A 24,165-nucleotide genomic window follows, 5' to 3' on the forward strand; every position below is an offset into this window, starting at 1 on the left:
TTCTATGTGTGAATGTCAAAATGACCACCAATCATAAAATAGAGAGAGTGTTTTTTTTTTTTTATCTAAATGCTTTCATTAATATTGGATTGGAAATACAAAAAATATCTACACGTAATTTGCTATTTGCTCCGGCGTCCACTTGAATTGAATTGACTACGTACAATTATATTCCAGTCCACTTGATTGAATCATCCGTCGTCTAATCTCCAAAACGCAGCAACAAAGCATTTTCCCAATACACCATTAATATAGTTGCTGAAAGCATATACTATAATCTAACGTATTATATGATGGCTTAGTTAATTTTATTTTAAATGAAATCACGAGAGAGAAACATATGAAAACATACAAAATGAACTATTCAACTACTAACTTTTTCCAAAAATTAACTCATCATGTGAGTATTAAAGCTCGAATTTATATTACAAAACTTTTATCGGTTAATATTATATCACCAATTCACCATGATCAACACTCTCGTATCAGATATCAAGAATATATATAAAACTGATAAATATTGTGGTGAGCCGCACAATAAACATCTGCAAATTCATATAGTTTTGTGATACTTACCGATTGTATAAATTTTATCCGTGTTATCCGTGTAGTAATTTTTTGGGCACATTCTCCGTGTAGTATTTGTTTGAACATTTGAATAGCTAAACAGCAAATGCATAGTGTTTATTAATTTTTGGATGATAAATAATTATTTAAAAAAAGAAAAGAAATGAGAAGTGAATAGGTTGAGTCGGTCACTCACGGTGCATGGTCACTCTCTCTGCACGTTCTCTTGCCCTCTTCTCCTCTCTCTCTCTCTCTCTCTCTTGCATTATCTCTTCCTATTAAAGACACTAACCAGTCCTGTAGAAGAGAGTGAGAAAGAGACAGAGTCAGAGTTTGTAAGAGAGTCTTCCATCAACCATCCTAACTAAACAATGGACCTTTATGGTTTATCTTCACCAGACATGCTTCGAATTGATGACCTTCTTGATTTCTCCAACGAAGATATCTTCTCCGCTTCATCCTCCACTTCCACCGCCGCTACTTCCTCCTCCTCTTTCCCTCCCCCTCAAAACCCTAACTTCCACCACCACCATCTCCCTTCCTCCGCCGATCATTCCTTCCTCCACGACATATGCGTTCCGGTATGCACTCTTCTCCGTTTCAATCTAAAAGTTGTTTAAAAAAATTTCACATAAATTAGAAATTTGGTTTTTTTTTCGTCAAAAGGCCATTCATTTAGAAAATTGGTTTAAAATGTTCAGTTTTACCATAACTAACTATTAAAATTATATTATATGTTTTAATATATATATAGAGGTAAAATTCTATTGAAAAAAAACTGATTGAAAACAATTTTGATTTTTTTTTAAAAAAAAAATTAATCTAATTATGAAACGAATATTGCTTCTAGAGGTTGATATTTAATTTTGTGTAGTTTCATTTATTTTAACGTTTGTGTGTGCAGAGTGACGATGCTGCTCACCTTGAATGGCTCTCGCAGTTCGTCGACGACTCCTTTGCCGATTTTCCGGCGAACCCATTGGGAGGAACAATGACTTCGGTCAAAACCGAAACCTCGTTTCCCGGGAAACCAAGAAGCAAAAGATCAAGAGCTCCAGCTGCTTTTGCCGGAACATGGGCACCCATGCCGGAGTATGACCAGCAGGTTCATGTCACCGGGAAGTCCAAGCCTAAGAAAGAGCAATCCAGCGGAGGAGGAAGACATCATCAGTCCACAGCGGAGACAGCTGAAGGAGGGATGAGGAGATGCACACACTGTGCTTCGGACAAGACACCACAGTGGAGGACAGGACCACTGGGGCCTAAGACGCTGTGTAATGCCTGTGGAGTCCGGTTTAAATCCGGTAGGCTTGTACCGGAATACAGACCGGCTTCGAGTCCTACTTTTGTTTTGACTCAGCATTCCAACTCTCACCGCAAAGTGATGGAGCTTCGACGGCAGAAGGAGGTTATGAGACAACCACAGCACGTCCCACTTCACCACCATCACCACCACCATCCTCCGTTTTAGTCCGACGTCACTTTTCTTTTTTTTTGTTCTTCTTGGGGGTTGGGTTTGGGGGAGTCACGTGATGATGACGTGTAGCGGCCCTAGCGGCGTTGATCACGTGACCGACGTCGACGGGAGCGTAAAACTAGTGTGTTAAATCGAACTCTGCTAAACTCAACCTCATTAAATTGTTAATTACTACACATTTTAAAACTTTATTCTACCTTTTCTTCTACGTTATTATATAATCCTTATTTTTCTTTAGAGAAGAGAACAATTCGTTAACAAGTAAAATAAATATTTTTTTAAAAAAACAAGTAAAGTAAACAATTACAAGTGATTAAAATCATTTACTGGAGATAAAACTAGAAAAGGCTACATTAATTTCCACTTACACTAAACGACGTCAGCGTTCAGAGTTTAATATATTATCTACTTGCACACTTCTTGTGACTTTACGTTTCCATCAGAATTGTTTAAATACGAACCAAAATAAATGATCTTTGACCTAGTGACTGAATGAATTTAGGCATTACATGTTCTGTATCACTGTATGGTTTAACTAAGCTGGTCGTGTTAGATTTTACTTTAGTTTGATAATTCTTTTGCTAAATACATTCTCATTGCTGGATCATCAACCTGTGTTGGTAACTAATAAGTAATAGCCAAAGAACCAAAACACTTTAAGATAACAAAAAAAATTACACATTTGTCATTTGACACCAAACAAAACAATAAAAAAAGTCTTAATCCTATTTTAGACATTTGTTATTCTGTGATTTTGCTCCGCCATCTACCCATGAGAAATCAAATCTGTAACTACAAAATGGGGTTTGATTTTCCTCATAGGGAGATACCATAGTTGCTGATCTTGTTCACTTCCTTTGTCAAAGCGTTTCTCTCTGGATTTATTTCAGAAGACCGTGAACAATGAGATAACTAGTTCAGAGCTCCTATATTAGTAAACTTACTTGAGAACCGAGGGCAGTTCTTTAATTACATCTTTCTGCCGATCCACTCAATAAAAGTTACATACGGAGTTGTGTGTTCGAAAACCTGAGCTCTTTTCATTTTCATACTAATGCATGACATTCTACTTCCAAATAAAGGGATGTTGAAGCAAACCAGCAAACGAGAAGTATAGCTAACTTAATGCATATATATGAATATTTTACTCCACAAACGGTAACAACATCATGTTGGAAAGAACAACTCTTGAAGCAATAGAAAAGGCTTACCTCTAACTTGTCACTTTGGGCTTTAAGACGATCCATTAATTGTCTTTAAGGCTCTTTTACTCTAATACCTGCTCTAGGTAGCAAAGCCCGAATACCAAAATATAATGTCAGGAGTCAGGACTAAAAAACTAAGTTCAACTACAAGCCTATCAAGCAGACAAGCTTATACATTCAACAATGCTGTAAACACTGACCGCTTTGCTTAAGAACATGCTTAAAGTATTGTAATATACAAATCTTGTCGCATCTGCAAACAAACATAGCCAGTTACTAAAACATGGTATAGGTCAAAACACCATATGCTCGTAAACGCTATACACAAAGCTTCAGACGGATGAACAAATCATTGTGGAGTATGCTTACGATTGTTCGGCTTGTATGTCATTCTTTAAATTTTGTTCATGTATACTTTTAATAATAATTATATCTCAGAATATGTGAGATGTATATAACTGTGGGAAGAATATCAAGAAACTGGAACTTTTTTTTATAGATAGTCTCTCACAAAATTGAAAACATAAGAGTTGAAACCACTGTCTAATAACTCTGGACACTAGCAATCACTTGGGTGTACTTAAACTCTCTAGTCTCATCACTTGACAAAGTAGAGCTTGCCCATGACATGAAGGACAGCGACGAAAGCAATGAAACCAATGCTCATGACAAGGACAACATTAGGGGAGATCTTGAGACCAGGTGCGTCATCCGTGTAGAACTGAAGCATAGATCCTGCAGCACCGCCACCACCAGAGGCTCCTCCACTTCCGCTAGGCTTCCTCCTACGCATGCTAGCTGCTGCAGCTGCACTTCCTCTCTGTGGAGCTCCACTTCCCACCATCCTTCTCTTCTCTTCTCTTCTCTTCTCTTGTTTAGCTAACTGAAGACACACGTGCGTAAGAAGTTACAATTAATCACTTTCCCTGATTAGTAATTCAAAACTAAATAAAAAAATGTTAAAAAGAAAATGAGAAATCTAAACGCTATGAATTGTTCATCTAATTGCAACCGGTTCAAAACACCAATGATTCTAATTTCAAAAATACGAGCGACCGTTCAACAAATCCAATGGTGAAACAACATTCTCAAACCCCTCCCCCCCCCCCCCCCCTCCCCCAGCGAATCGATGAAACCTAGAATGGATTCAAAGGCAAAATTTCAGATGATCACTGCAAAATTCGAATTCAAAATTGAAACCTATGTATAGCTATAAACCATGCGGAGATTCTACACTACTCTCTATCAGATCGCAAATCGTTAGATCAACGCGATTCTGGTTTTCAACATCGAGAGATCTCATCATCGGATCTCAACCAAGAGATCTAAGGATTCCTCAATCACACAGTCGCAGCAACAAAATCAAAATAAAATAAAAACTCACCTGAATCGCCTTCTGATGTCGACGATGAACGATGACGCGGAGATGTTCGGATCTTTTAGGAGTTTGACCCGACTCTGGCCTTTTTATAAGGACGCGTTTACTCTCGCCACGCACTTCATTACGGTACTAGCCAATGAAGTCACGCCATCTCAGCGTAATTCTCACAGCTCCGTTCTTTAGAAAAGTAATGGTAGTGGAGTTTGGATATAAAACTAACTTGAGCCCGTATTAAAAGGGCCTATAAAAGCCCAAACTAAAGCCTATCAAGTATCAACCCACAATTCATAAGTACGGATATCGAAAATAAACTCTTCATCATTTATTTTGACCCCCCCCCCCCCCGAAAAAAAAAACTGTGATCATTTACTTTATTGGTAGGTCATATGATAGGATATCTGAAGTGAAATGTCTGATTTTACAGGACTTTATGATTCCCTAAATCTAAGGATTCAGTCAGAGTCATTTAACATAAAACTAAGAATCTACAAATATATTCAACTTGTTTTATTTATTATCTTCGTAATAACATATGTTTCAACCTGGATACAAGTCAAGTGAAATCCACAGACGGGTGAGTAAGTGACCAACGACAAATTTCATGGGTTCTCTTCCCTCTATCTTCTCTCAAGATACGGTCAAAAGACTGGGATAAATATGCAATTAGTAAGTACTGAAAGGTTTCTAGCAAAAAAAAAGTACCGGAAGGAATATGAATGATGAAAGAAGTTTCGTAGATACGTGCGTAGACATTAAAAGTAATTCATCTTTGTAAATATAGATCTCGAACACGAATCTCGAGATGGAGACAGGTATGTGAATCAGTGAGTGCAATGATACATATCTATCGAGCATAAGTTATGGAGCCTGACATTTTTGTACGGTCAGAGTCGACATATACTGTAGTACTTTCTTTTACCTTCGTACATATCCATCGTCTCCAAAATCTTGAATTTCATAAATGTGTTCCAGTCAATCAGTGCCATTTATATATATAAAATCTAAATTTCATAAATATGTTCCAGCCAATCAGTGTTTATATTCTTTTCTTTTATTCTATATATTATCATAAAGCAATGACGCTTGTTTCATTTTCTAACAAGTTTTTTTTTTGAAGAACAAATTTTCTAACAAGTTTGTATACATTTATGTGTGTTACTGTTTTCCAAATCGTAGTTTACCATTAGTTAATCTAGGAGTATTTGGGATGAGACCAAATAATTTTCCAAGGGAAAGATTACCGACAGCTAAATTAGCTTCGTTTTTTTCAATGAGGCTTAAAGCCTAGTTTCATTTTCGTCTGGCTAAGTAAACAAAAACAACGTTTCTGGTAAGATTGAAGCTAAGGACCGACGAATTTATATTTTGTCTCAATTTCTCTTCCTACCGTTAGAGTTTACCATATAATCTAGTATAGTCTTTTGCATAATATTCTTGTGTATTACCATATATACAATTTTGGTATTTTGTGTGTTTTTTTGGGACCACGATATTTTCACAACCACAAAAATCCATTCTACTCGTGTAAAAACACAAATAGTAAATACTAGTTTTTTTCTTTTTGAGAAAGGGCATAATAACATAGTAAATACTAGCTATGTTTGATTATTGAGAGCGTATATAACATATTCATTTTTAGATCGATAATGACAATACACTGATTTTCTCCCTTTTAAAACGACAATGAAATATCATAGATGTGAATATAAATCACGAAAAATATATGATTTTAAATCTAATAAATAAAGGTGGGGGAGACACAACTAAATAAGAAAAAATAATTGAATAAGACAATTATGATATGGTAAATAGTTTTGATATTTTGGTGTAAGGAAAATCAATTCGGGCCCCTTCATTTTTTTGCATTTATTATCAAACGAATTCGTGCGGTGGCGCGGTAGCTTCGTTTCGGGTATCTCAATTTATTACTTGTACTTTATTTTGGTTGTCCCTCCACTTTCATCTATTTTTAATATAGTTTTTTATTTACCACATGGAATTAAAAGATCATCGGTCAGGTATATTTTCTCTACCATGCTGGCATGTACCCTAGATCAAGAACTCGTACTTTCTTTTAGTTCGAGTTGCAGTTGTCGAGCAGATATTTGATAACGATGAAAGATTTGAATCGTTACATATTTAATTTACTGCGTTTGTTACAGCAAGAAGGTATATAGCGAGCGACAACACACTTAAATTAGCTTTCGTATCCATGACCCCTTTTAAACATAAATAAAATAATTCATTTTTCACTATTTTATTTTTACTCTGAAATATAATACTGTACTACTGAGATAGAACCTAACTGTATTAAAAAGTTATTTTATTTTCAAGGAAAAAATAGAGAGACTCATTAGAGATGCACATTACCATTTTTGCATTTTAATTGATGTTAGAGTGCTTTAGACAAATTAACTTTATTACAATTTCTCTGACCAAAAAAAAGCTCGACTACAATTTTTTCTTTTCTTTTATAAAATTAGAATTGCATAGAGTTCACAAAAGTAAGAAACGACGCTGGTTCTAAATCCATAACACGAAACAATGTATATTACTGAAAGAAGAAAGAGATATAACTCCATTTATTTAGCAAGATCGTTCCCATATGAACTCCATAGATTTATAACTTTGCAGCGTCCTGATATGAAAAAAGTTAGAAAGGAAAAGAAAGAAAAGTTGCGAGTGATTCCACCAGAAAAACATAGTGGTGCGTTGTCTTTGCTTAAACGTCCATACGTGTGAGTCTCCTTGTGGTCTTTGGAAGCTCGCGACGTCGACGTTGACGAGTGACACACGTGTGTCTAAATAGTACCCGCGTTAAAACCACTTGTTAAAAACACTAACATGAGTGGCCCCCCACTCCACCCAGAGCCCTCCGGCTCCACCAGTGAGTCTCACCGATGTTGAGTTGACATCTCTCTCCACCGTCTTCTTACAGACTGTCGGCGGAGTACTCTCCCTCTTTGGTTTAATTATTGTTTAGATTCCTTCTAAGTTCTATTTTAATCTTTGTATAATATTTGTCTTAAGTACTTTGAAGTTGGTTCATTAATTTCAGTAGATGTTATAGTATTGTGTGAATAAAAAACAAAAGCTTAGCTGTTGCACTTGCGCATTTGTTTTTTATTCTCAGCTTGTAAAATAAATAATTACTTTTTTTAGTAACTTCTCTCCAGCTTCCATATGACTCCAAAAACCCATGTCGATTCTCTTTTCAATAAAATTTCATATAATAAAATTCTATAGATTTAGTGTACCGTCTCAGTCACTGACTCTTATACATATTGAACAATTTTTATATAAAGAATTCATCGAAAATTTTCTGTATGAATTTATATAAAATTATGTCGGTTTTATATGTTTAACTAAAAAGTATACAGAATTTAGAAACACCAAATAGCTCCTATATAAGATTAAAAAAAACCGTTATTTTCTTCTAGCAAATGGGAACTAAATTTTGCGTTATGTGGACGAAAGTGATTCAAATCTGGAAAGATAGTTACAATTCAAAAAATAAAACCTGAACTTTCGTAGTCGCACGAGCTACGTTTTAATACTATTAAACTAGATCTTGACCCGCGCTTTGGAAGCGCGGAATATTTTACGATGAAAAAATTCACTAATAACTTACCAAATATTTTGGTAATTTTTAAAGAGTGTGTATTTAAAATATTTTTGCATTTAAATCAGTGTTTTTAAATTCAACCCGATTGTGATTATACCAGTTAATCCGGAGATCTGACAATTCAATTTAAGTTTTAAAAAATTCATATCAAAAAAATCACTAAAACCCGAGACTAACCGATTGAACTGATGGATGACCGATATGTAATATAATTTGATTTAAATTGTAATATTTTCATAATTTGTAATCTTATAATCCAAATTTTAAAGTTCATTATTTGCAATTTATGAAATTATGACGTTTCTACAAAATTTTAAAGAGAAAATGATAGATATAAAATAACTAAAATTAATTATTGTATTGTTTGAAAACATTGATAGTAGTATAAAAATATATTGTTTGGAAACATTGATAGTAGTATAAAGAAATAAGTATATTGTTTGGAAACATGGATAGTAGTATAAAGAAAGGAACATTAGTGATTTAATGTAGGTTTAACTATAAAGTATAAATGTGTATTTAATTTAAAAACTTACAAATAAATGTTAGGTCCAACAGAATGTTTCTGTTTTAATAAGATAGATATTCAGTATACACTAGTAACTACAAATTCCAGTTAAAAACTATATTTTAAATAAAAAGAAGAGAAGAGGAAGTTGCCCTACTACATTAAAGCTACTCTCCTCCATCATCTCGAGCTTACTGTATATAAAAAGCCTCTCAAAACCCTTTCCCTTTATTCATTTTATTCACCAAAGAAAAAACTAATAGAAACTTAACTAGACGACAAGAAATACATTTCTTGATTTCTTGGTAAATGGCGTCTTCAAATACTCTGGCGATATCTCCGAGGAAGCTCCGTTCAGACCTTTATTCATACTCTTACCAAGACGGTTCTAGCACACCACTCGTGATCTCTGTTCTCTCGTCTCTGATTGAACGGACGTTGGCTCGGAACGAGAGGATCAGCCGGAGCTATGGTGGTTTTGGAAAGACACGTGTCTTCGACTGCCTAGAGATTCCTGACATGACGATCCAATCGTATTTAGAGAGGATTTTCCGGTATACCAAAGCCGGTCCATCGGTTTATGTCGTGGCTTATGTCTACATTGACCGGTTCTGTCAGAATAATCAAGGTTTCAGAATCAGTCTCACTAATGTACATCGTCTCCTCATCACAACCATCATGGTCGCTTCCAAATACGTCGAAGACATGTAAGTTCACAAAAAAAAACTTAAAATATTTATTAAATACATTTTCTGTGTAAATTCAATTTCTTGAAAATAAAGTCTTGGTTTTGACTCATTTTTCTAATCTTTGTTTCTTACAGGAACTACAGAAACTCGTACTTTGCGAAAGTAGGAGGATTAGAGACAGAAGATTTAAACAACTTGGAACTGGAGTTCTTGTTCTTGATGGGGTTTAAGTTGCATGTGAATGTGAGCGTGTTCGAGAGTTACTGTTGTCATCTTGAGAGAGAAGTAAGTATAGGAGGAGGTTATCAGATCGAGAAGGCATTGCGTTGCGCTGAGGAAATCAAATCCAGACAAATTGTTCAAGATCCTAAACACCATAATCAATTTTCAAGAATCTTGTTGTAGTCAAAAACTCTGTTTTGTTTTGTCGGTTTGCTTTTGAGGGTGTTTGACTTTTTGATTACCTTGTGTCCTTGTCGGTTGGGTTTTTCTTGAAATGTAAATAGAGAGAAAATATAGAGACTGGTGTTGTATGTATCTATGTATTAGCAAATGTAGATTCTTCTATCATTCTGTGTACCTGTTGAGGTTTAAGGAAATGGTTTTCTCATATGCAAAATCTTTGTTAATCTAACTGTTTTGGCATTTAGTAGTTTCTTAGACATGTGAACTTTTAGCAATATTGCTTAAGAGACACTAAAATCCACTGATTAAGATATGGGTTGTCAATTAAATTATATATGTGATTGTGAAATCTCAGATTTTATATGCCATGCATTACATTTGTTAAGATTTTCGGCAATCTTAAGGTCATGTTCAACTCAAAACCAAACAAAATGTTGTGTTTTGTTTTTGTTACCACCTGACGAATTTAATATCTTAACCAGCAAACGCATACGTATTTGCACTTTCTACATTGTGAATACGGTGATAGGAAAAGAAAAAACGATAATAGGAGAAAAAACAGTTCATGTTTTGTCTATATTTAGGAAAATGATAGTTCATAAGATTTTTTTCACATTAGGAATAGTTCGAACGATTTTATAGCTTTTTTTACACAATCATGGCCAAAACCCTTAAAAAGTTCTTAAACAAAAATAATAATATTAATATTTTGATACAAATTAATTGCTTAACCAAATTTTAATCAAAAAATATAATTTGCATCAATTATAAGATGACAAGTATGGGTTTCCAATAAGATTCTTCAAATCTATAAGTTTAGAACTTCCTTTTATTTTCAACATTTTTATTATATTAGACACCTCTAATATCCTCTATTGGAATGGCTATAAGAACTTATAATAATGAGAAAAGTAACTAAAGGATTTGAACTAGGACTGGCCGACTGGAATGGATCGGATATCCATTATATTTTAAGGTATTTGGATCTTTATCCGACTGATCCATATTTTTACTATTCTTATTTGATACGGGGTTTAGATCCTAGTATTAGATATCCTTCTAAAAATTGTAATATCCGGATCCGGATTTAGATTCTTAAAATAAATAAAAATATTAAAATATATAAAATATTAACAATAACTAAAAAGAAGTATATATAATACTTTAGTGTTATATCTATGTTACTCTTACAAATTATATATATATATATATATATATATATATTAGTATAGTAATAAAAATATAATAAATAGAATTATTATATATTTCATATTTTTAAAAATAATTATCAATAAAAAATTATGATCTGGAAATCCAGACTAAAAATTAAGATATCCGGATTCGGATTCAATTTGGACGGATCTAACATTTTATTATCCGAATTCGTATCTGGTCTCTCCGGTTATTCGGATTTTCAAAATGGATCCGGATCAAATCTCGGATCGAATCCCAATCTCAGATAATATGTCGAGACCTAATTTGAACTCATATTTTTACTTCGTAAACTAGTTAAAATTTTACAAGCTACATGAAAATGTGGCATGCACATTAACCAGGGGGAAAACAAACGTAACTCTACAAAATTATTTAGTTGTCGTTTTAAATTTATATATATATATTAGAAAACATTTAATTTTAATATTTTTAAAATAAAAACATATAAATATATTTCAACCAATTAAAGATTAAACCGGAGAATATTATTACTAAAGTTTATACATTTGTTTTGAAACGAAAATTTTTATTTTACAATGATAAGTAAACTGAAATGAAAGAAATATTTAAATAAAAGTAAAAACACCCATCCATGAATGTTTTTTTTCCATCCATGAATGTTGTTTCCTTTGTCGTATATATACCAGTTGCAAACCATTACCTACTTTAAAGAAAAATATTCAAATCCGCCAAAAAGCTAAATAGCAGTTTTTGTATTTTTCGGATCATTCACCTTGCACAAACTTCAAGTTTATAATATTATGAATATCAATATCATCGAGTTTGAAGAAATTCGTTTTCTTAAGAATTGCAAATTGACGCCAGCTTTCTATTTCTAAACTATTTTTGTTTGGCATGCGAAAAAATACTTTGCTAGAAAAAAATTATGAAGGATCATAGTTCGAAGCCTCTATTGTCGTAAACACATAATCATACCAAAAAGTATAGTTCAATTATTTTACCTCTGAAGTTTATTATTTTGTTGGACCATTTAGTGCTTTATAAAATGAACGGTACTGTTAGTTAGAAAAGGTTATTTTGAGTGGATATGATTATTGTCTACCTAAAACTGGTCGTCGTTAGTTCGAAATTATAATTATGATCACAACCAGGAAATTGACATTTGGAAGAAATCCCAAGTTCCATCATATACTTTATATAAACAATAAACCAATAAATGAATTTTGTATATTAGTAGTAATATTGAAATTCTTGACAATCTATTATTGTTCGTAAAGCAAATCATGCCGATACTAAAACATGGATTTTATATCAACATTAATCATTTTGTATACATATTACATAGTGATACGAATAATATAAAGTTAGGATTCGGATGCTGATTTGGTGTCCAATAATTTGATTAATCGTGGCACATCTATCTTATTAAATCAGAAACATTACAACTTCTTCTAGGTGGATTTTAAAGGTGGACCTCATATATTTAAATTAAATGTCTTATTCTTTATATATAATATGTATCATAGTCTAACTTTGCATTGATGTATTTCCTTAAATACAATTCCTCTATTTGTCCATATTCCATACATGGTTTTCGCATTTATTACATGTCGATTTAAATAAAATAGATATTAAAAATACTAAAAATATTAATAGTACTAAAATTACCCTGTATAATTCATTTTAAATTGATCAGTATACTTTTATTAGCCATATTGATTTTATTAGTACGAATAACATTAAGTAGATAAGTCATAGACACATACATAAATACATAAAGATATGACTACTCTTTAACTACGTTGGGCCTAATCTACTTTCTAAAACAAATAACACATAGCTTTATATATTGTATAGAATATAGTAATATTGTATAGTATTATACATATACAATAATACTAAAAACAAACCAAACTAAAATATAATATATATCAAAAATGCTTTGAACCATTACACACAAAATGTATTAGATCTCAGAGATAAAATTCACATTGAAATTATGTAATAATTATTTAAAAAATTAAACTTCGTAACGTACAAAAAAACATAAGTTGTATATCAAATTTTGTATTACAATAAAAAGACAACTCGCGCTTGCAAAGTGTTATTTTTACATACGAAAGACAGTTTTGATATTGTTCTTTAAACACAAAATTGAATTATACAAACTCGATACTACATAAAGCTAAAAATATAGAATACATTTTAAAAATAAAACCTGTGCGGGTGCGCATGGTCTTTACGAAAATCGCAGATATGTTTATATAATATATAAATATATTATGTTGCACATATTTTCATATATATAATACCCCAATGTAAGTTTTGTATGATAAATGTTGAAAATACAAAATATATAGCATTATATATTTTAAATAATATATATATAAAAATCTACTTTATGTTATCATAAAATTTAAAAATCAAATTTAATAATTAAAAACATTGCTTATTTAAACACATTAGTACACATTGTTATTTAACAAAATTTTATATTAATACACATTGCAATCATGTATAACATTTAGTACAAATAAAGATAAAAAAAAAAATTGACTCCTGCTCAGTCGAGCGGGTCATGATCTAGTAAACATTAATTACGAATGGTTTATCATCCTTTTATCTAATGATGTGCATCAATCACTTCAAATAAAATAAAATGAATTAGTTCGTTATTGATTCACTGAATACTTCCCCTGTTTTTGCATGAGAAAATTTAGTAAAACGGAATTCCATTTTTCAGTAGAACAAAAGTACTTGTCCAAATGTTTTTCAGGAGCACGCATACATAAGAGTAATATATGTTTTAGAAAACATTATACAAAGAATTGTGTTATGTGGTTCACGAGCATTTACCAGCTAAAGGCATCGATCATTAATCATTTGATCTAATCCTGTGAACTAGATTATTAAAAATAAGACTTGGATGGATGTGTTGGCATGTTCTCTAATTGTTGCGTACAAGAGATATATAAATCAATATATTAATGCATTGCAAACTCTAAAGATTACTACTTGATAAATTACTAATTTTAAGTAGTCAAGATTGGAGTCTGTTTCATTCTTGTCCTTCTTTTATAAAAGAGCTTGAAATTTGTGATCAGTAAATTATTTCAGATGGCAAAAAAAAGAGTCGAATTTATCAAAAATAAGATGAAATTCATAAAATTATAATTATATGCTAATATATAATTTAATAAATATTATAAATTATTTATATACGTAATAAATCAATACATCAGTGGTTTAAAGTTCAATATAGTAAAAAAATAGACAAAATATAAATTTATAAGTTTAGTAAAACTAGATTTATTAATAATAATTAGTATATAAGACCACAATATTAACATTGTTTTAACTAAAATATTTTTTAATATAAAATTTATTAATATATATGTAATTTAAATTGTTTGAGTTTAGTTTTCTCCTTGTCATATTTTCAACCTGGAAAATATTATTTCGGCTGTCCAAAGAAGTGCAAGGGCCTATAATAGGCCGGATAATTTATACGGGCCATGTAATGATTTTTTTTTTCTTTCGTTAGCGTCTAAATGCATGTAGTCAGACGGATGTGCGTCATCAGAATCTAATAAGAAAAAATATTTCAGATTTTTATTTTTACTACGATAAAGTAATCGATTTCGCTAAGTCATACCGAAATTCACGCCAAGTTTTACGTCCAACAGTTTGCGCTTACTTTCAAACCCTTTGCCTGACGTTGGGTTGAATAACTTTTCTATGAATTTACACACTATATCGTTTTCAACCGTGAGATTGAGATCAACGGTGTAGATCAGTAAATGAACCTCCAACGGCCAAGCAAACCACCATTAACGGCTACGTTAACGTACAAGTTTCGCCATCGATACGATCATACGAAGATCCAATATAATTTCAGTTCACCTTGATTTAGGGGTAAAGTAGAATTAGTTACATAATACGACAACGAAAATCCCGACTACATGTAACTTGTGGGCCTAACCGTTAACCGTCACGTATGGCATAGTTCGTAGTAAAACAAAAAACAAAAGACTTCACGTGTCCTATAAGTTGGGCTACTCGATTTTAGTATATGACACGTGGCTTGGAACGGTTGGGTAGTATAGTCCTTCACGGGTTTCGATCAACAAATGATAAGTCTATAAGTAACACCAAAGCCATGTCTTCATAGTCATTATTCCAATGGCAATTCTTGTCTTACAGCGATGTTACATTATCATGAACCTACTCTTTGGTCTAACTTTTGTTCTATTAAACTCGGCTCATTGCTTTAACCCAAAAAGATTCAATATTTCTGCGGCAACGGACGGTTCTGATTGGTCTCAGGCCGGAGCTACGTGGTACGGCCTCCCCACAGGCTACGGCACCGACGGTATATTAATATATATGTGCATAGATGTGCTATGTAATCTAATGCACATTATATCTCTGCATAATCAAAATGTTACTAACTAGAATATAAAATAATGAAGGTGGAGCGTGTGGTTATAAAAATGCTGTGGCACAAGCTCCCTTTTCGTCCATGGTATCAGCCGGAGGTCCGTCGTTGTATAAGTCGGGGAAAGGATGTGGTGCATGCTATCAGGTTCTACATGATCAAACTAAATACAATTGAGTAGCGTTTAATAAATTAAAGGTCTTATGTTTAGTTGATATAATGTACAGATAAAATGCACTTCGAAACCGGACTGTTCAACGAATCCGGTAACGGTAGTGATTACAGACGAATGTAATGGATGCGTCGAAGAGTCGGTCCATTTCGATTTGAGCGGTACAGCGTTTGGTGCGTTGGCGAGTTCCGGTCGAGAGAGTCAGCTTCGCGATGTCGGAGTTTTGCAGATTCTTTATAGAAAGTAAATATATGTCACATTAAATAAATTACTACAGCAATGTTGTTATTATAGGCTAAAGTTTGATTTATTGGTTTCGTTGTAATTATTGTTTTCGCTTATTTGTTTGTTGTAGAGTTGAGTGCAACTATAATGGCAAAACGGTGGAGTTTCAAGTGGATAAAGGTTCAAACGCTTACTCGTTCGCGGTTTTGGTTGAGTATGAAGACGGAGAAGGCGAGATCAGCCTAGTTGAACTCAAACAAGCGTCGGTTTCTGACACATGGCTTCCGATGAACCACTCATGGGGTGCGGTGTGGAAGCTTGACGTGACGTCACCTTTGCGAGCTCCACTGTCTCTCCGGTTGACTTATCTAGACTCCCGCGAGACCGTTGCGGCTTCTGATGTTATTCCGGCTGGTTGGCAGCCCGGTGAAACGTACAAATCGAACGTAAACTTTCTGTTGGAATTAGCTTGAAGAAACCTTAAGCAGCAAGTTACCTAAATCCTAGTTGTTTTATGATTATGTGTTTCGGATAATGATCATAATATTGTGTCTTTATCAACTAGGATTAGGACTAATGAAATAGCTATAAATAAAGCTATATGTCGAGTGTTTGTGTTATGAGTTTTGTGCTGAGTTACTTTGGAATCTAAAGCTTAAAGAGAGTTGTTCTTGAAGCTATTGTTAGCTTGAGTGATTGAATAAGAGAAGGACTTCTTATTGATTTGGTGATCTTGTGATTCAATATTTGGTATCAGAGCCAGCTCAAATCAACTAAGAAATTCACACACAAACAACCATGGGAGACGTCAAGGATGAGACCGACAAGAGCAAGGATAACGAACATACGTCTGTCAAATTTCCAATGCTAACTTCTTCGAATTATACCGTATGGTCTATAAGAATGACAATTGCACTCAAAGTATGTGAAGTATGGGAGGCTATAGATCCAGGAACCAAAGACATGAAGAAAAATAATAAGGCAATTGCCTACTTATTCCAATCCATACCTGAGGCCCTGATTCTACAAGTCGGCAACATCGATACAGCTAAAGGATTATGGGATGCGATTAGAACAAGAAACGTTGGAGCTGAAAGAGTTCGAGAAGCTAGACTGTGTACCCTAATGGCAGAGTTTGACAGACTCAAGATGAGAGATGGTGACACTATTGATGGCTTTGTTGGAAAACTCACAGAGATTTCGTCAAAGACAGCGTCGTTGGGAGAGATAATTGAAGAGACCAAGCTTGTGAAGAAATTTCTCAAAAGTTTACCTAGAAAGAAATATATTCAGATGGTTGCTTCCATAGAACAAATGCTTGATCTCAAAGTGACTTCTTTTGAGGACATCGTGGGAAGGATGAAAACTTATGAAGAGCGAATTGCTGAAGATGATGAAGACGAAACACATGATGATAAAGAAAAACTATTGTATGGTGACACAAGTCAAGACAACTATGGAGGAAACTACAATAGTGGACGAGGTCGTGGTCGTGGTGGTCGTTCTAACTGGAGAGGTAGAGGTCGTGGTCGTGTTGGATCAGCGTTTCAAGCACAAAGAGAAGCATTCAGACAACGTCAAGGTGGAGATATCTCACACATTACATGCTTCAGTTGTGATAAACAGGGGCACTATGCTTCCGACTGTCCAGAGAAACGCCTCAAGCTCCAGGAAACTGTTGAGAAGAAAGATGATGAAACTCACGGAGCTGATGAACTATTGGTACATGAAATTGTGTACTTAAATGAGAAGAAGATAAATCCTGCTGTGTTTGAAACTAATGATGATAGTAAGAATGTCTGGTATCTTGACAATGGTGCCTCAAACCATATGTGTGGTGACCGACTATTCTTCTACAGTCTTGATGAAAGTGTGACGGGTAAGGTAAGGTTTGGTGACGACTCACGTATCAACATCAAAGGGAAAGGCTCAATCCGTTTTGTTTTTGATGGTGGTGAACGAAAGATACTAAGCAACGTGTACTATATCCCAGGGTTGAAGAGTAATATTATTAGCTTGGGCCAAGCCACTGAAGTAGGTTGTGAAATACGTATGAAGAACAATACTTTGACTCTGCTTGATAAGAACGGAGAGCTGATGGTTCGTACAACACGCACTGCTAGCCGTCTCTACAAGGTGATCTTAAATGTAGACAAAATACAATGTCTGCAAATAAGTGCAGAATCTGTATCCTCTATGTGGCATGCTCGTTTGGGACATGTTAACTTTGAGACATTGAAGCTAATGTTGAGGAAGGAACTTGTTACTGGTATTCCAGACATTGCAATCAGTAAGCAAACATGCGTATCTTGCTTACTTGGTAAACAAACCAGGAGACCATTCCCACAAGCAACGACTTTCAGAGCCTCCACTGCACTTGAGTTAATTCATTGCGACTTGTGTGGTCCAATCTCTCCACCTACATCAGGACAGAAGAGATATGTGATGGTGCTCATAGATGATCACACAAGATACATGTGGACTGTGTTTTTGAAGGAGAAAAGTGAGGCATTTGAGAAATTTAAAGGCTTTAAAAACATTGTCGAACAGGAGGTACAGAGTAAGATCAAGATGCTTCGGACAGACAGAGGAGGAGAATTTATATCTCGAGAGTTCAGTGACTTTTGTGACAGTAATGGTATTAAGCGACACTTGACGGCACCATACTCACCGCAACAGAACGGTGTGGTGGAACGACGAAACCGGACCCTACTAGAGATGACGAGGAGTATGTTAAAGCATATGAGTGTTCCGAATGAGTTGTGGGGAGAAGCGGTTAGGCACTCCACTTACTTGATCAATAGATTGGCAACAAGAACTCTAGATAATAAAACTCCGTATGAGATGTTGCGTTTGAAGAAACCAAACCTTAGTCACTTGAAAGTATTCGGTTGTGTTTGCTTTGCAAGAACAGAAGCTCCAGGAAGAAGGAAGCTTGACGACAGAACAAGAATGCTTGTTCACTTGGGAACTGAACCAGGTTCAAAGGCGTACAGGTTACTAGATCCGGTAACCAAAAGAGTGGTTGTGAGCCGTGATGTTCACTTCTCTGAGGAGAAAGTGTGGGATTGGAACAACAAGACGAAGACAAAGAATGAAGCTGAGAAAACAGAGTGCTCTGTTCCTGGCGAATTTACAGTAAGTTTAACTTCGATAGGTGATACGACTAATGATGAAGAGTTCGAGCACGAAGAGGAAGGAGAGAGTGAAACCATCAGTGATGAAGATGAATCCGAAGAATATACAATTGAGGTAGAAGATGACTCTAACGAGCAAGTTCCAAGACGATCAGGGCGTGTGAGTACGAAACCTTCCTATCTTGAGGATTACATATTGTTAGCAGAAGTTGAAGGTGATCGATTGTTGATGGCTATTAATGAGGAACCTTGGGACTACGATGAGGCAAAACGATTGCAGGTCTGGATAGACGCTTGCAAAGACGAGATCTGCTCAATAGAAAAAAATAAAACATGGGATCTTGTTGATTTGCCAGCAGGTGTGAAACCTATTGGTCTCAAGTGGGTTTTCAAGATAAAACGCAATGCGGATGGCAGTATTAACAAGTTCAAAGCTCGACTTGTAGCAAAGGGATATGTTCAGAAGCACGGTGTTGATTATGATGAGGTCTTTGCCCCGGTAGCACGCATTGAAACGATACGGTTGATCATTGGTTTAGCCGCGTCTAAAGGATGGCAGATACATCACCTAGATGTTAAAACTGCCTTCTTACATGGCGACTTGAAGGAAGAAGTTTATGTGAGTCAGCCACAAGGCTTCGTGATCAAAGGACAAGAGAACAAAGTGTATAAACTTAAGAAGGCTTTGTATGGCTTGCGTCAAGCGCCAAGGGCTTGGAACGTGAAACTAAATAAAATCTTGAGAGGATTAAACTTCCATCGCTGCTCCAAAGAACCATCTCTATATCGACAGGAAGTAAACAGAGAACTTCTTGTTGTAGTTGTCTATGTGGACGACTTGCTTGTTACAGGAACATCTGTGAGACTAATAGAAGATTTCAAAAGAAAAATGGCTGCAGAGTTTGAGATGAGTGATCTCGGTCTATTAACATACTATTTGGGAATTGAAGTCATACAAGGTCAAGATGGGATTGTTTTAAAGCAAGATCGATATGCTCTGAGGATACTTGCAGAGACAGGAATGGCTTCTTGCAATCCTACGCAGATACCGATGGAGATGAACTCAAAGTTCTCTAAAGGGATGAATGAAAAAGGCGTGGATGAGAGACAATATCGGCGTAGTATTGGCTGCTTGAGATACTTATTACACACACGACCAGATCTTTCGTTTAGCGTTGGTGTTCTTAGTAGATACATGCAGGAACCGAAGGAATCTCATGCTGCAGCACTGAAACAAGTTCTTAGGTACTTACGAGGGACATGTGCGCTTGGTCTTCGTTTCAGGCGTGGAGATGACTTAAACCTTGAAGGGTTTAGTGACAGTTCACATAATGTGGACTTGGATGATGGTAAAAGCACGACCGGTCATGTTTTCTATTATGGTAAGAGTCCCATAACTTGGCACTCTACCAAGCAGGAGATAGTGGCTCTCTCGAGTTGTGAAGCGGAGTTCATGGCTGCCACTGAAGCTGCGAAACAGGCTATCTGGCTTCAGGAGTTGTTGAGTGAGGTAGTGAATAAAGCACACAGCCGAGTGGTCATCAAAGTCGACAATAAATCGGCCATTCAGCTTGCAAGAAATCCTGTGTTTCATGGGCGCAGTAAGCATATACATAGGAGGTTCCATTTTATAAGGGAGTGTGTAGAGAATGAGCTGGTTGAAGTTGAGCACGTACCTGGCAATGAGCAGCGAGCAGACATACTAACTAAGCCTCTTGGAAGAGTTAAGTTTATTGAGATGAGAAGATTGATTGGAATTGAAGATGTGAGTAAGTTCAAGCTTAAGGGAGGGAATGTTGGAATTAGCTTGAAGAAACCTTAAGCAGCAAGTTACCTAAATCCTAGTTGTTTTATGATTATGTGTTTCGGATAATGATCATAATATTGTGTCTTTATCAACTAGGATTAGGACTAATGAAATAGCTATAAATAAAGCTATATGTCGAGTGTTTGTGTTATGAGTTTTGTGCTGAGTTACTTTGGAATCTAAAGCTTAAAGAGAGTTGTTCTTGAAGCTATTGTTAGCTTGAGTGATTGAATAAGAGAAGGACTTCTTATTGATTTGGTGATCTTGTGATTCAATACTTTCAAGTCTAGCTAGATTAAGTTTAGCTTACTGACGAGTCACGAGTCGAGTACGATTTAGAAGAATTATCTTCGTTAATTACATGTGTTTGTTCGCTAATGTTATAGTATAAAGCATGTAGATATGTTGGTTTTTAAATAATGCGTACGCGGCGTACAGTACACCTATTTAACTTGTTAACCCATTAACTTGTTAACCCATTAATCTGTTAATCTATTAACTTGTTAACCAATCAATCCATTGGATCAAAAATAAACAATTCATTTGGATTAATGGGTCAGTATGGGTTGGGTCAACCCATGGGTCATGACCCATTTTGACACCCCTATGTACGCCCCTAAGTATGTGTTAAATTTCATATGGTGATATAGATTATAAGTTATTTGTATGATAACATAAATAAATTTTATAAATTAATAATGTTGGAGCTATAGTATTTTATTAATTTATAGAGTTATTAGTTTACAAAAGGTTTTTTTTACTAGATTTTTTTGAATATTTTATTTATAAAATAAGAAAAATATCATTTTACTGTATATACTTTAATTAAATTTAGAAATTTGACTTTCACATTGTTTTATTATATCATTTGGCATAATTTTAATGCTTTATAGAATTTAAATATGTTTTTAGATATAATTTAACTAAATATTATCAAAGTATATTGAATTATTAAGTAAAATAGAAATAATTTCATTGTAAATATATAACTAAATATATAATAATATTTAGTTTATACTTATATAAAAATATATAAATTATTAATTTATGATTTTAGTGAGATCATATATTTACAAAAAATATTATCTTATTATTTTGTCAATTTGTGTTATTTTTTGAGTCAGTTCAACTCGAATCCGAATAAATTTATTAATTGGCAATTTTTTAAATAGTATTTTTAAAATTTTTGTCATAAAAATAATCCTTAAAAATAAAATGACCAAAATAATCTATTTTTGTTTTGAAAATTTTAATATTTATTTTTTATTTTTAAAAATTTGAATTCATTCTCTAAACATCACTCCTTAACTCTAAACTCTAAGTTTCAGACGAGTTAACCCTATAGATATTTATCATTTAATAAAATCTATTTTGATCATTTTCCTCCTTGAAAAACTATTTTGTAAAAATAAACTAAAAAAGACTATCTAATGAAATTTTCTTTGTTAATTAATGGATTTATTAATTTATCAAATATTTGTTTATAGAGTTTCTATTGTTATTTGTTTTTTTAACACTACCTCTTGTTTTTATTTCACAGAGAATCTCTATAATATTATTTGAGAAGTCAGTTTCCTATGTGTCACGCTCACGTTAACTCTCACGGTGGTTGATTACAATGATACCCTTAATAAATCAAATATATATCTAATTATCATTATTATATGCCTGTTTTATTTTATTTTTCCTTTTTTATTTAGGTTTCCTTTTTTTTTTAAATAACCTATATATCTAAGAAAAATTAAAAATTAAAAAAAAAAACGAAAATACATTTTATATATAATGTAATTCATAAAAAGGAAAGTTCACAAAATAATCTTGATTTTAATTCTTAAGAGAGTTAATTTTTGAGATATCCTTAATGAAATAAAAATATTACATCTAATTTAGTTTGATTTTTAAAATTTTCAAAATATAATATATTATAAAAAGGAAAAGTCTAAAAATTTTAAAAATTGAATTTAGAAACGAAAATATATGTACATATAATATGATTTCATTTAAAAGGAAAGTTCACAAAATAGAGTTATTCCATTTAAATTTTTTTTTAAATAACATAAAATTTACTTTTGAAGTAATAAAATAAATTATTTATATCTATACTTTCTTTGCTGGAAAACTATATTTTCATATAATTTGATTTCATAATAATGAATTTCACACATATAAATAATCTTGATATTAGAAAAAAAAAGAAATTGTATTTGTTTTGACAAATTTTTTTGAATAATACAAATATATATTCTCAAAGTGATTATATAAAATAATTAAGTAACATAAATTGATATAATATAATTTCTTAAAAGTAATCACAAATAGTTTTACTGCTTATTTTTAAGAGAGAATAAAATACAAAATAAATTTCAACAATAAACACATTTTAATCAAATAATGATAAAATATTTTTTTGATCAAAGAATAGAATAACACTAATTTTTTTAACGAGGTAGGTATTGTATTTTATCATAATTAAAAGAAAATTCTTAGCATTTATTTTCCTTTTTAATTTTATGTTTTATGTTTGTGGAACTTAATATAACCATAATAAAAATACCCTAGAAAATCTGATCATTTACAAGGTTATTTAAAATATTTTTTTTAATTTAATTAAATTTCAGTTTACCATTCAACATATCCAAAGCATAAAACTATTTAAAATTTATAAAATATTTTTATTTATTAATTACTTATATTTATAACTTAATATTGTTCATCACTTTATCTTCTAATATTTGTTGAAAAAATTAACATATAATTTGATAAATATTACCAAAATACATACACATTTAATTAAACGATAAATAAAATAAAATTTGACTTAATTATATAAAAAATAATTATACTTCAGTTTTCATTTGAAAAAAAATGTTTAACTTAGTATACTCACAACATGAGTGATTTGATTAATCCAACTTATATCTAAAATCATAGATTTAAATACAATAAGAATATATAACTTTATAATAACATTTTATTTTTTTATAAATATAAATTATAGGATAACTCAAAACATATTAACAAGTGAAAATAAAATATTAATCAACTGTCAAAATTTAGTTATTTTGTAGAATTTATATATATGCATGAGACTTCGGAATATTATTGTTATATTAATTTATGTAAGTAGGAATCAGACACTTTAGTTTATTTTTTATTATTTCATTCTAAGAATAATATATCTTAAGTTATACATAGTTTTACTAAAATATATTTAGATATCTAAGACAACAACCAATTTAAATGCAAATAAGAAAATTAATCAAAATTTAAATATATTTTGAATAAAAATAGTGTAGTTGAATTTATAGAAATATATGTAATCCAATATATCCAAATAATAACTAAATCGACCG

General features: G+C 32.8%; 4 protein-coding genes across 4 annotated transcripts; 3 read left to right on the top strand and 1 right to left on the bottom strand.

Annotated features, from left to right (window-relative positions):
- The first annotated feature begins 761 nt into the window (after window positions 1-761).
- LOC108809324 (GATA transcription factor 2) lies at window positions 762-2,257 on the top strand. Its single transcript, XM_018581472.2, has 2 exons — window positions 762-1,148; window positions 1,472-2,257. The coding sequence occupies exons 1-2, from the start codon at window positions 939-941 to the stop codon at window positions 2,036-2,038; spliced, it is 777 nt and encodes a 258-aa protein (XP_018436974.1). The 5' UTR covers window positions 762-938; the 3' UTR covers window positions 2,039-2,257.
- Window positions 2,258-3,721: 1,464 nt separating this feature from the next.
- Window positions 3,722-4,792, bottom strand: LOC108807197 (protein transport protein Sec61 subunit beta). The gene is made up of 2 exons (XM_056988206.1): window positions 4,634-4,792; window positions 3,722-4,132 (listed from the first exon to the last, which is right to left on the bottom strand). The coding sequence occupies exon 2, from the start codon at window positions 4,091-4,093 to the stop codon at window positions 3,848-3,850; it is 246 nt and encodes an 81-aa protein (XP_056844186.1). The 5' UTR covers window positions 4,094-4,132; window positions 4,634-4,792; the 3' UTR covers window positions 3,722-3,847.
- A 4,131-nt stretch (window positions 4,793-8,923) lies between these two features.
- On the top strand, window positions 8,924-10,062 carry LOC108806528 (cyclin-U2-1). Its single transcript, XM_018578666.2, has 2 exons — window positions 8,924-9,470; window positions 9,587-10,062. The coding sequence occupies exons 1-2, from the start codon at window positions 9,073-9,075 to the stop codon at window positions 9,855-9,857; spliced, it is 669 nt and encodes a 222-aa protein (XP_018434168.1). The 5' UTR covers window positions 8,924-9,072; the 3' UTR covers window positions 9,858-10,062.
- Window positions 10,063-15,215: 5,153 nt separating this feature from the next.
- On the top strand, window positions 15,216-16,591 carry LOC108838005 (putative expansin-B2). The gene is made up of 4 exons (XM_018610991.2): window positions 15,216-15,405; window positions 15,506-15,618; window positions 15,699-15,886; window positions 15,999-16,591. The coding sequence occupies exons 1-4, from the start codon at window positions 15,216-15,218 to the stop codon at window positions 16,339-16,341; spliced, it is 834 nt and encodes a 277-aa protein (XP_018466493.2). The 3' UTR covers window positions 16,342-16,591.
- The last annotated feature ends 7,574 nt before the right edge of the window (window positions 16,592-24,165 follow it).

This window comes from Raphanus sativus, chromosome 6, assembly GCF_000801105.2.
Source record: "Raphanus sativus cultivar WK10039 chromosome 6, ASM80110v3, whole genome shotgun sequence".
NCBI lineage: Eukaryota > Viridiplantae > Streptophyta > Magnoliopsida > Brassicales > Brassicaceae > Raphanus > Raphanus sativus.

What these genes read in the sequence shown, in the direction of transcription:
- LOC108807197 (XM_056988206.1), bottom strand. Translation starts at nt 4,093, where the DNA reads ATGGTGGGAAGTGGAGCTCCACAGAGAGGAAGTGCAGCTGCAGCAGCT.
- LOC108806528 (XM_018578666.2), top strand. Translation starts at nt 9,073, where the DNA reads ATGGCGTCTTCAAATACTCTGGCGATATCTCCGAGGAAGCTCCGTTCA. An exon ending in TCCAAATACGTCGAAGACAT is followed by an intron (nt 9,471 to 9,586) that starts GTAAGTTCACAA and finishes TGTTTCTTACAG; the next exon opens with GAACTACAGAAACTCGTACT.
- LOC108838005 (XM_018610991.2), top strand. Translation starts at nt 15,216, where the DNA reads ATGGCAATTCTTGTCTTACAGCGATGTTACATTATCATGAACCTACTC. An exon ending in GATGTGGTGCATGCTATCAG is followed by an intron (nt 15,619 to 15,698) that starts GTTCTACATGAT and finishes TATAATGTACAG; the next exon opens with ATAAAATGCACTTCGAAACC. An exon ending in TTGCAGATTCTTTATAGAAA is followed by an intron (nt 15,887 to 15,998) that starts GTAAATATATGT and finishes TGTTTGTTGTAG; the next exon opens with AGTTGAGTGCAACTATAATG.
- LOC108809324 (XM_018581472.2), top strand. Translation starts at nt 939, where the DNA reads ATGGACCTTTATGGTTTATCTTCACCAGACATGCTTCGAATTGATGAC. An exon ending in TCCACGACATATGCGTTCCG is followed by an intron (nt 1,149 to 1,471) that starts GTATGCACTCTT and finishes TTGTGTGTGCAG; the next exon opens with AGTGACGATGCTGCTCACCT.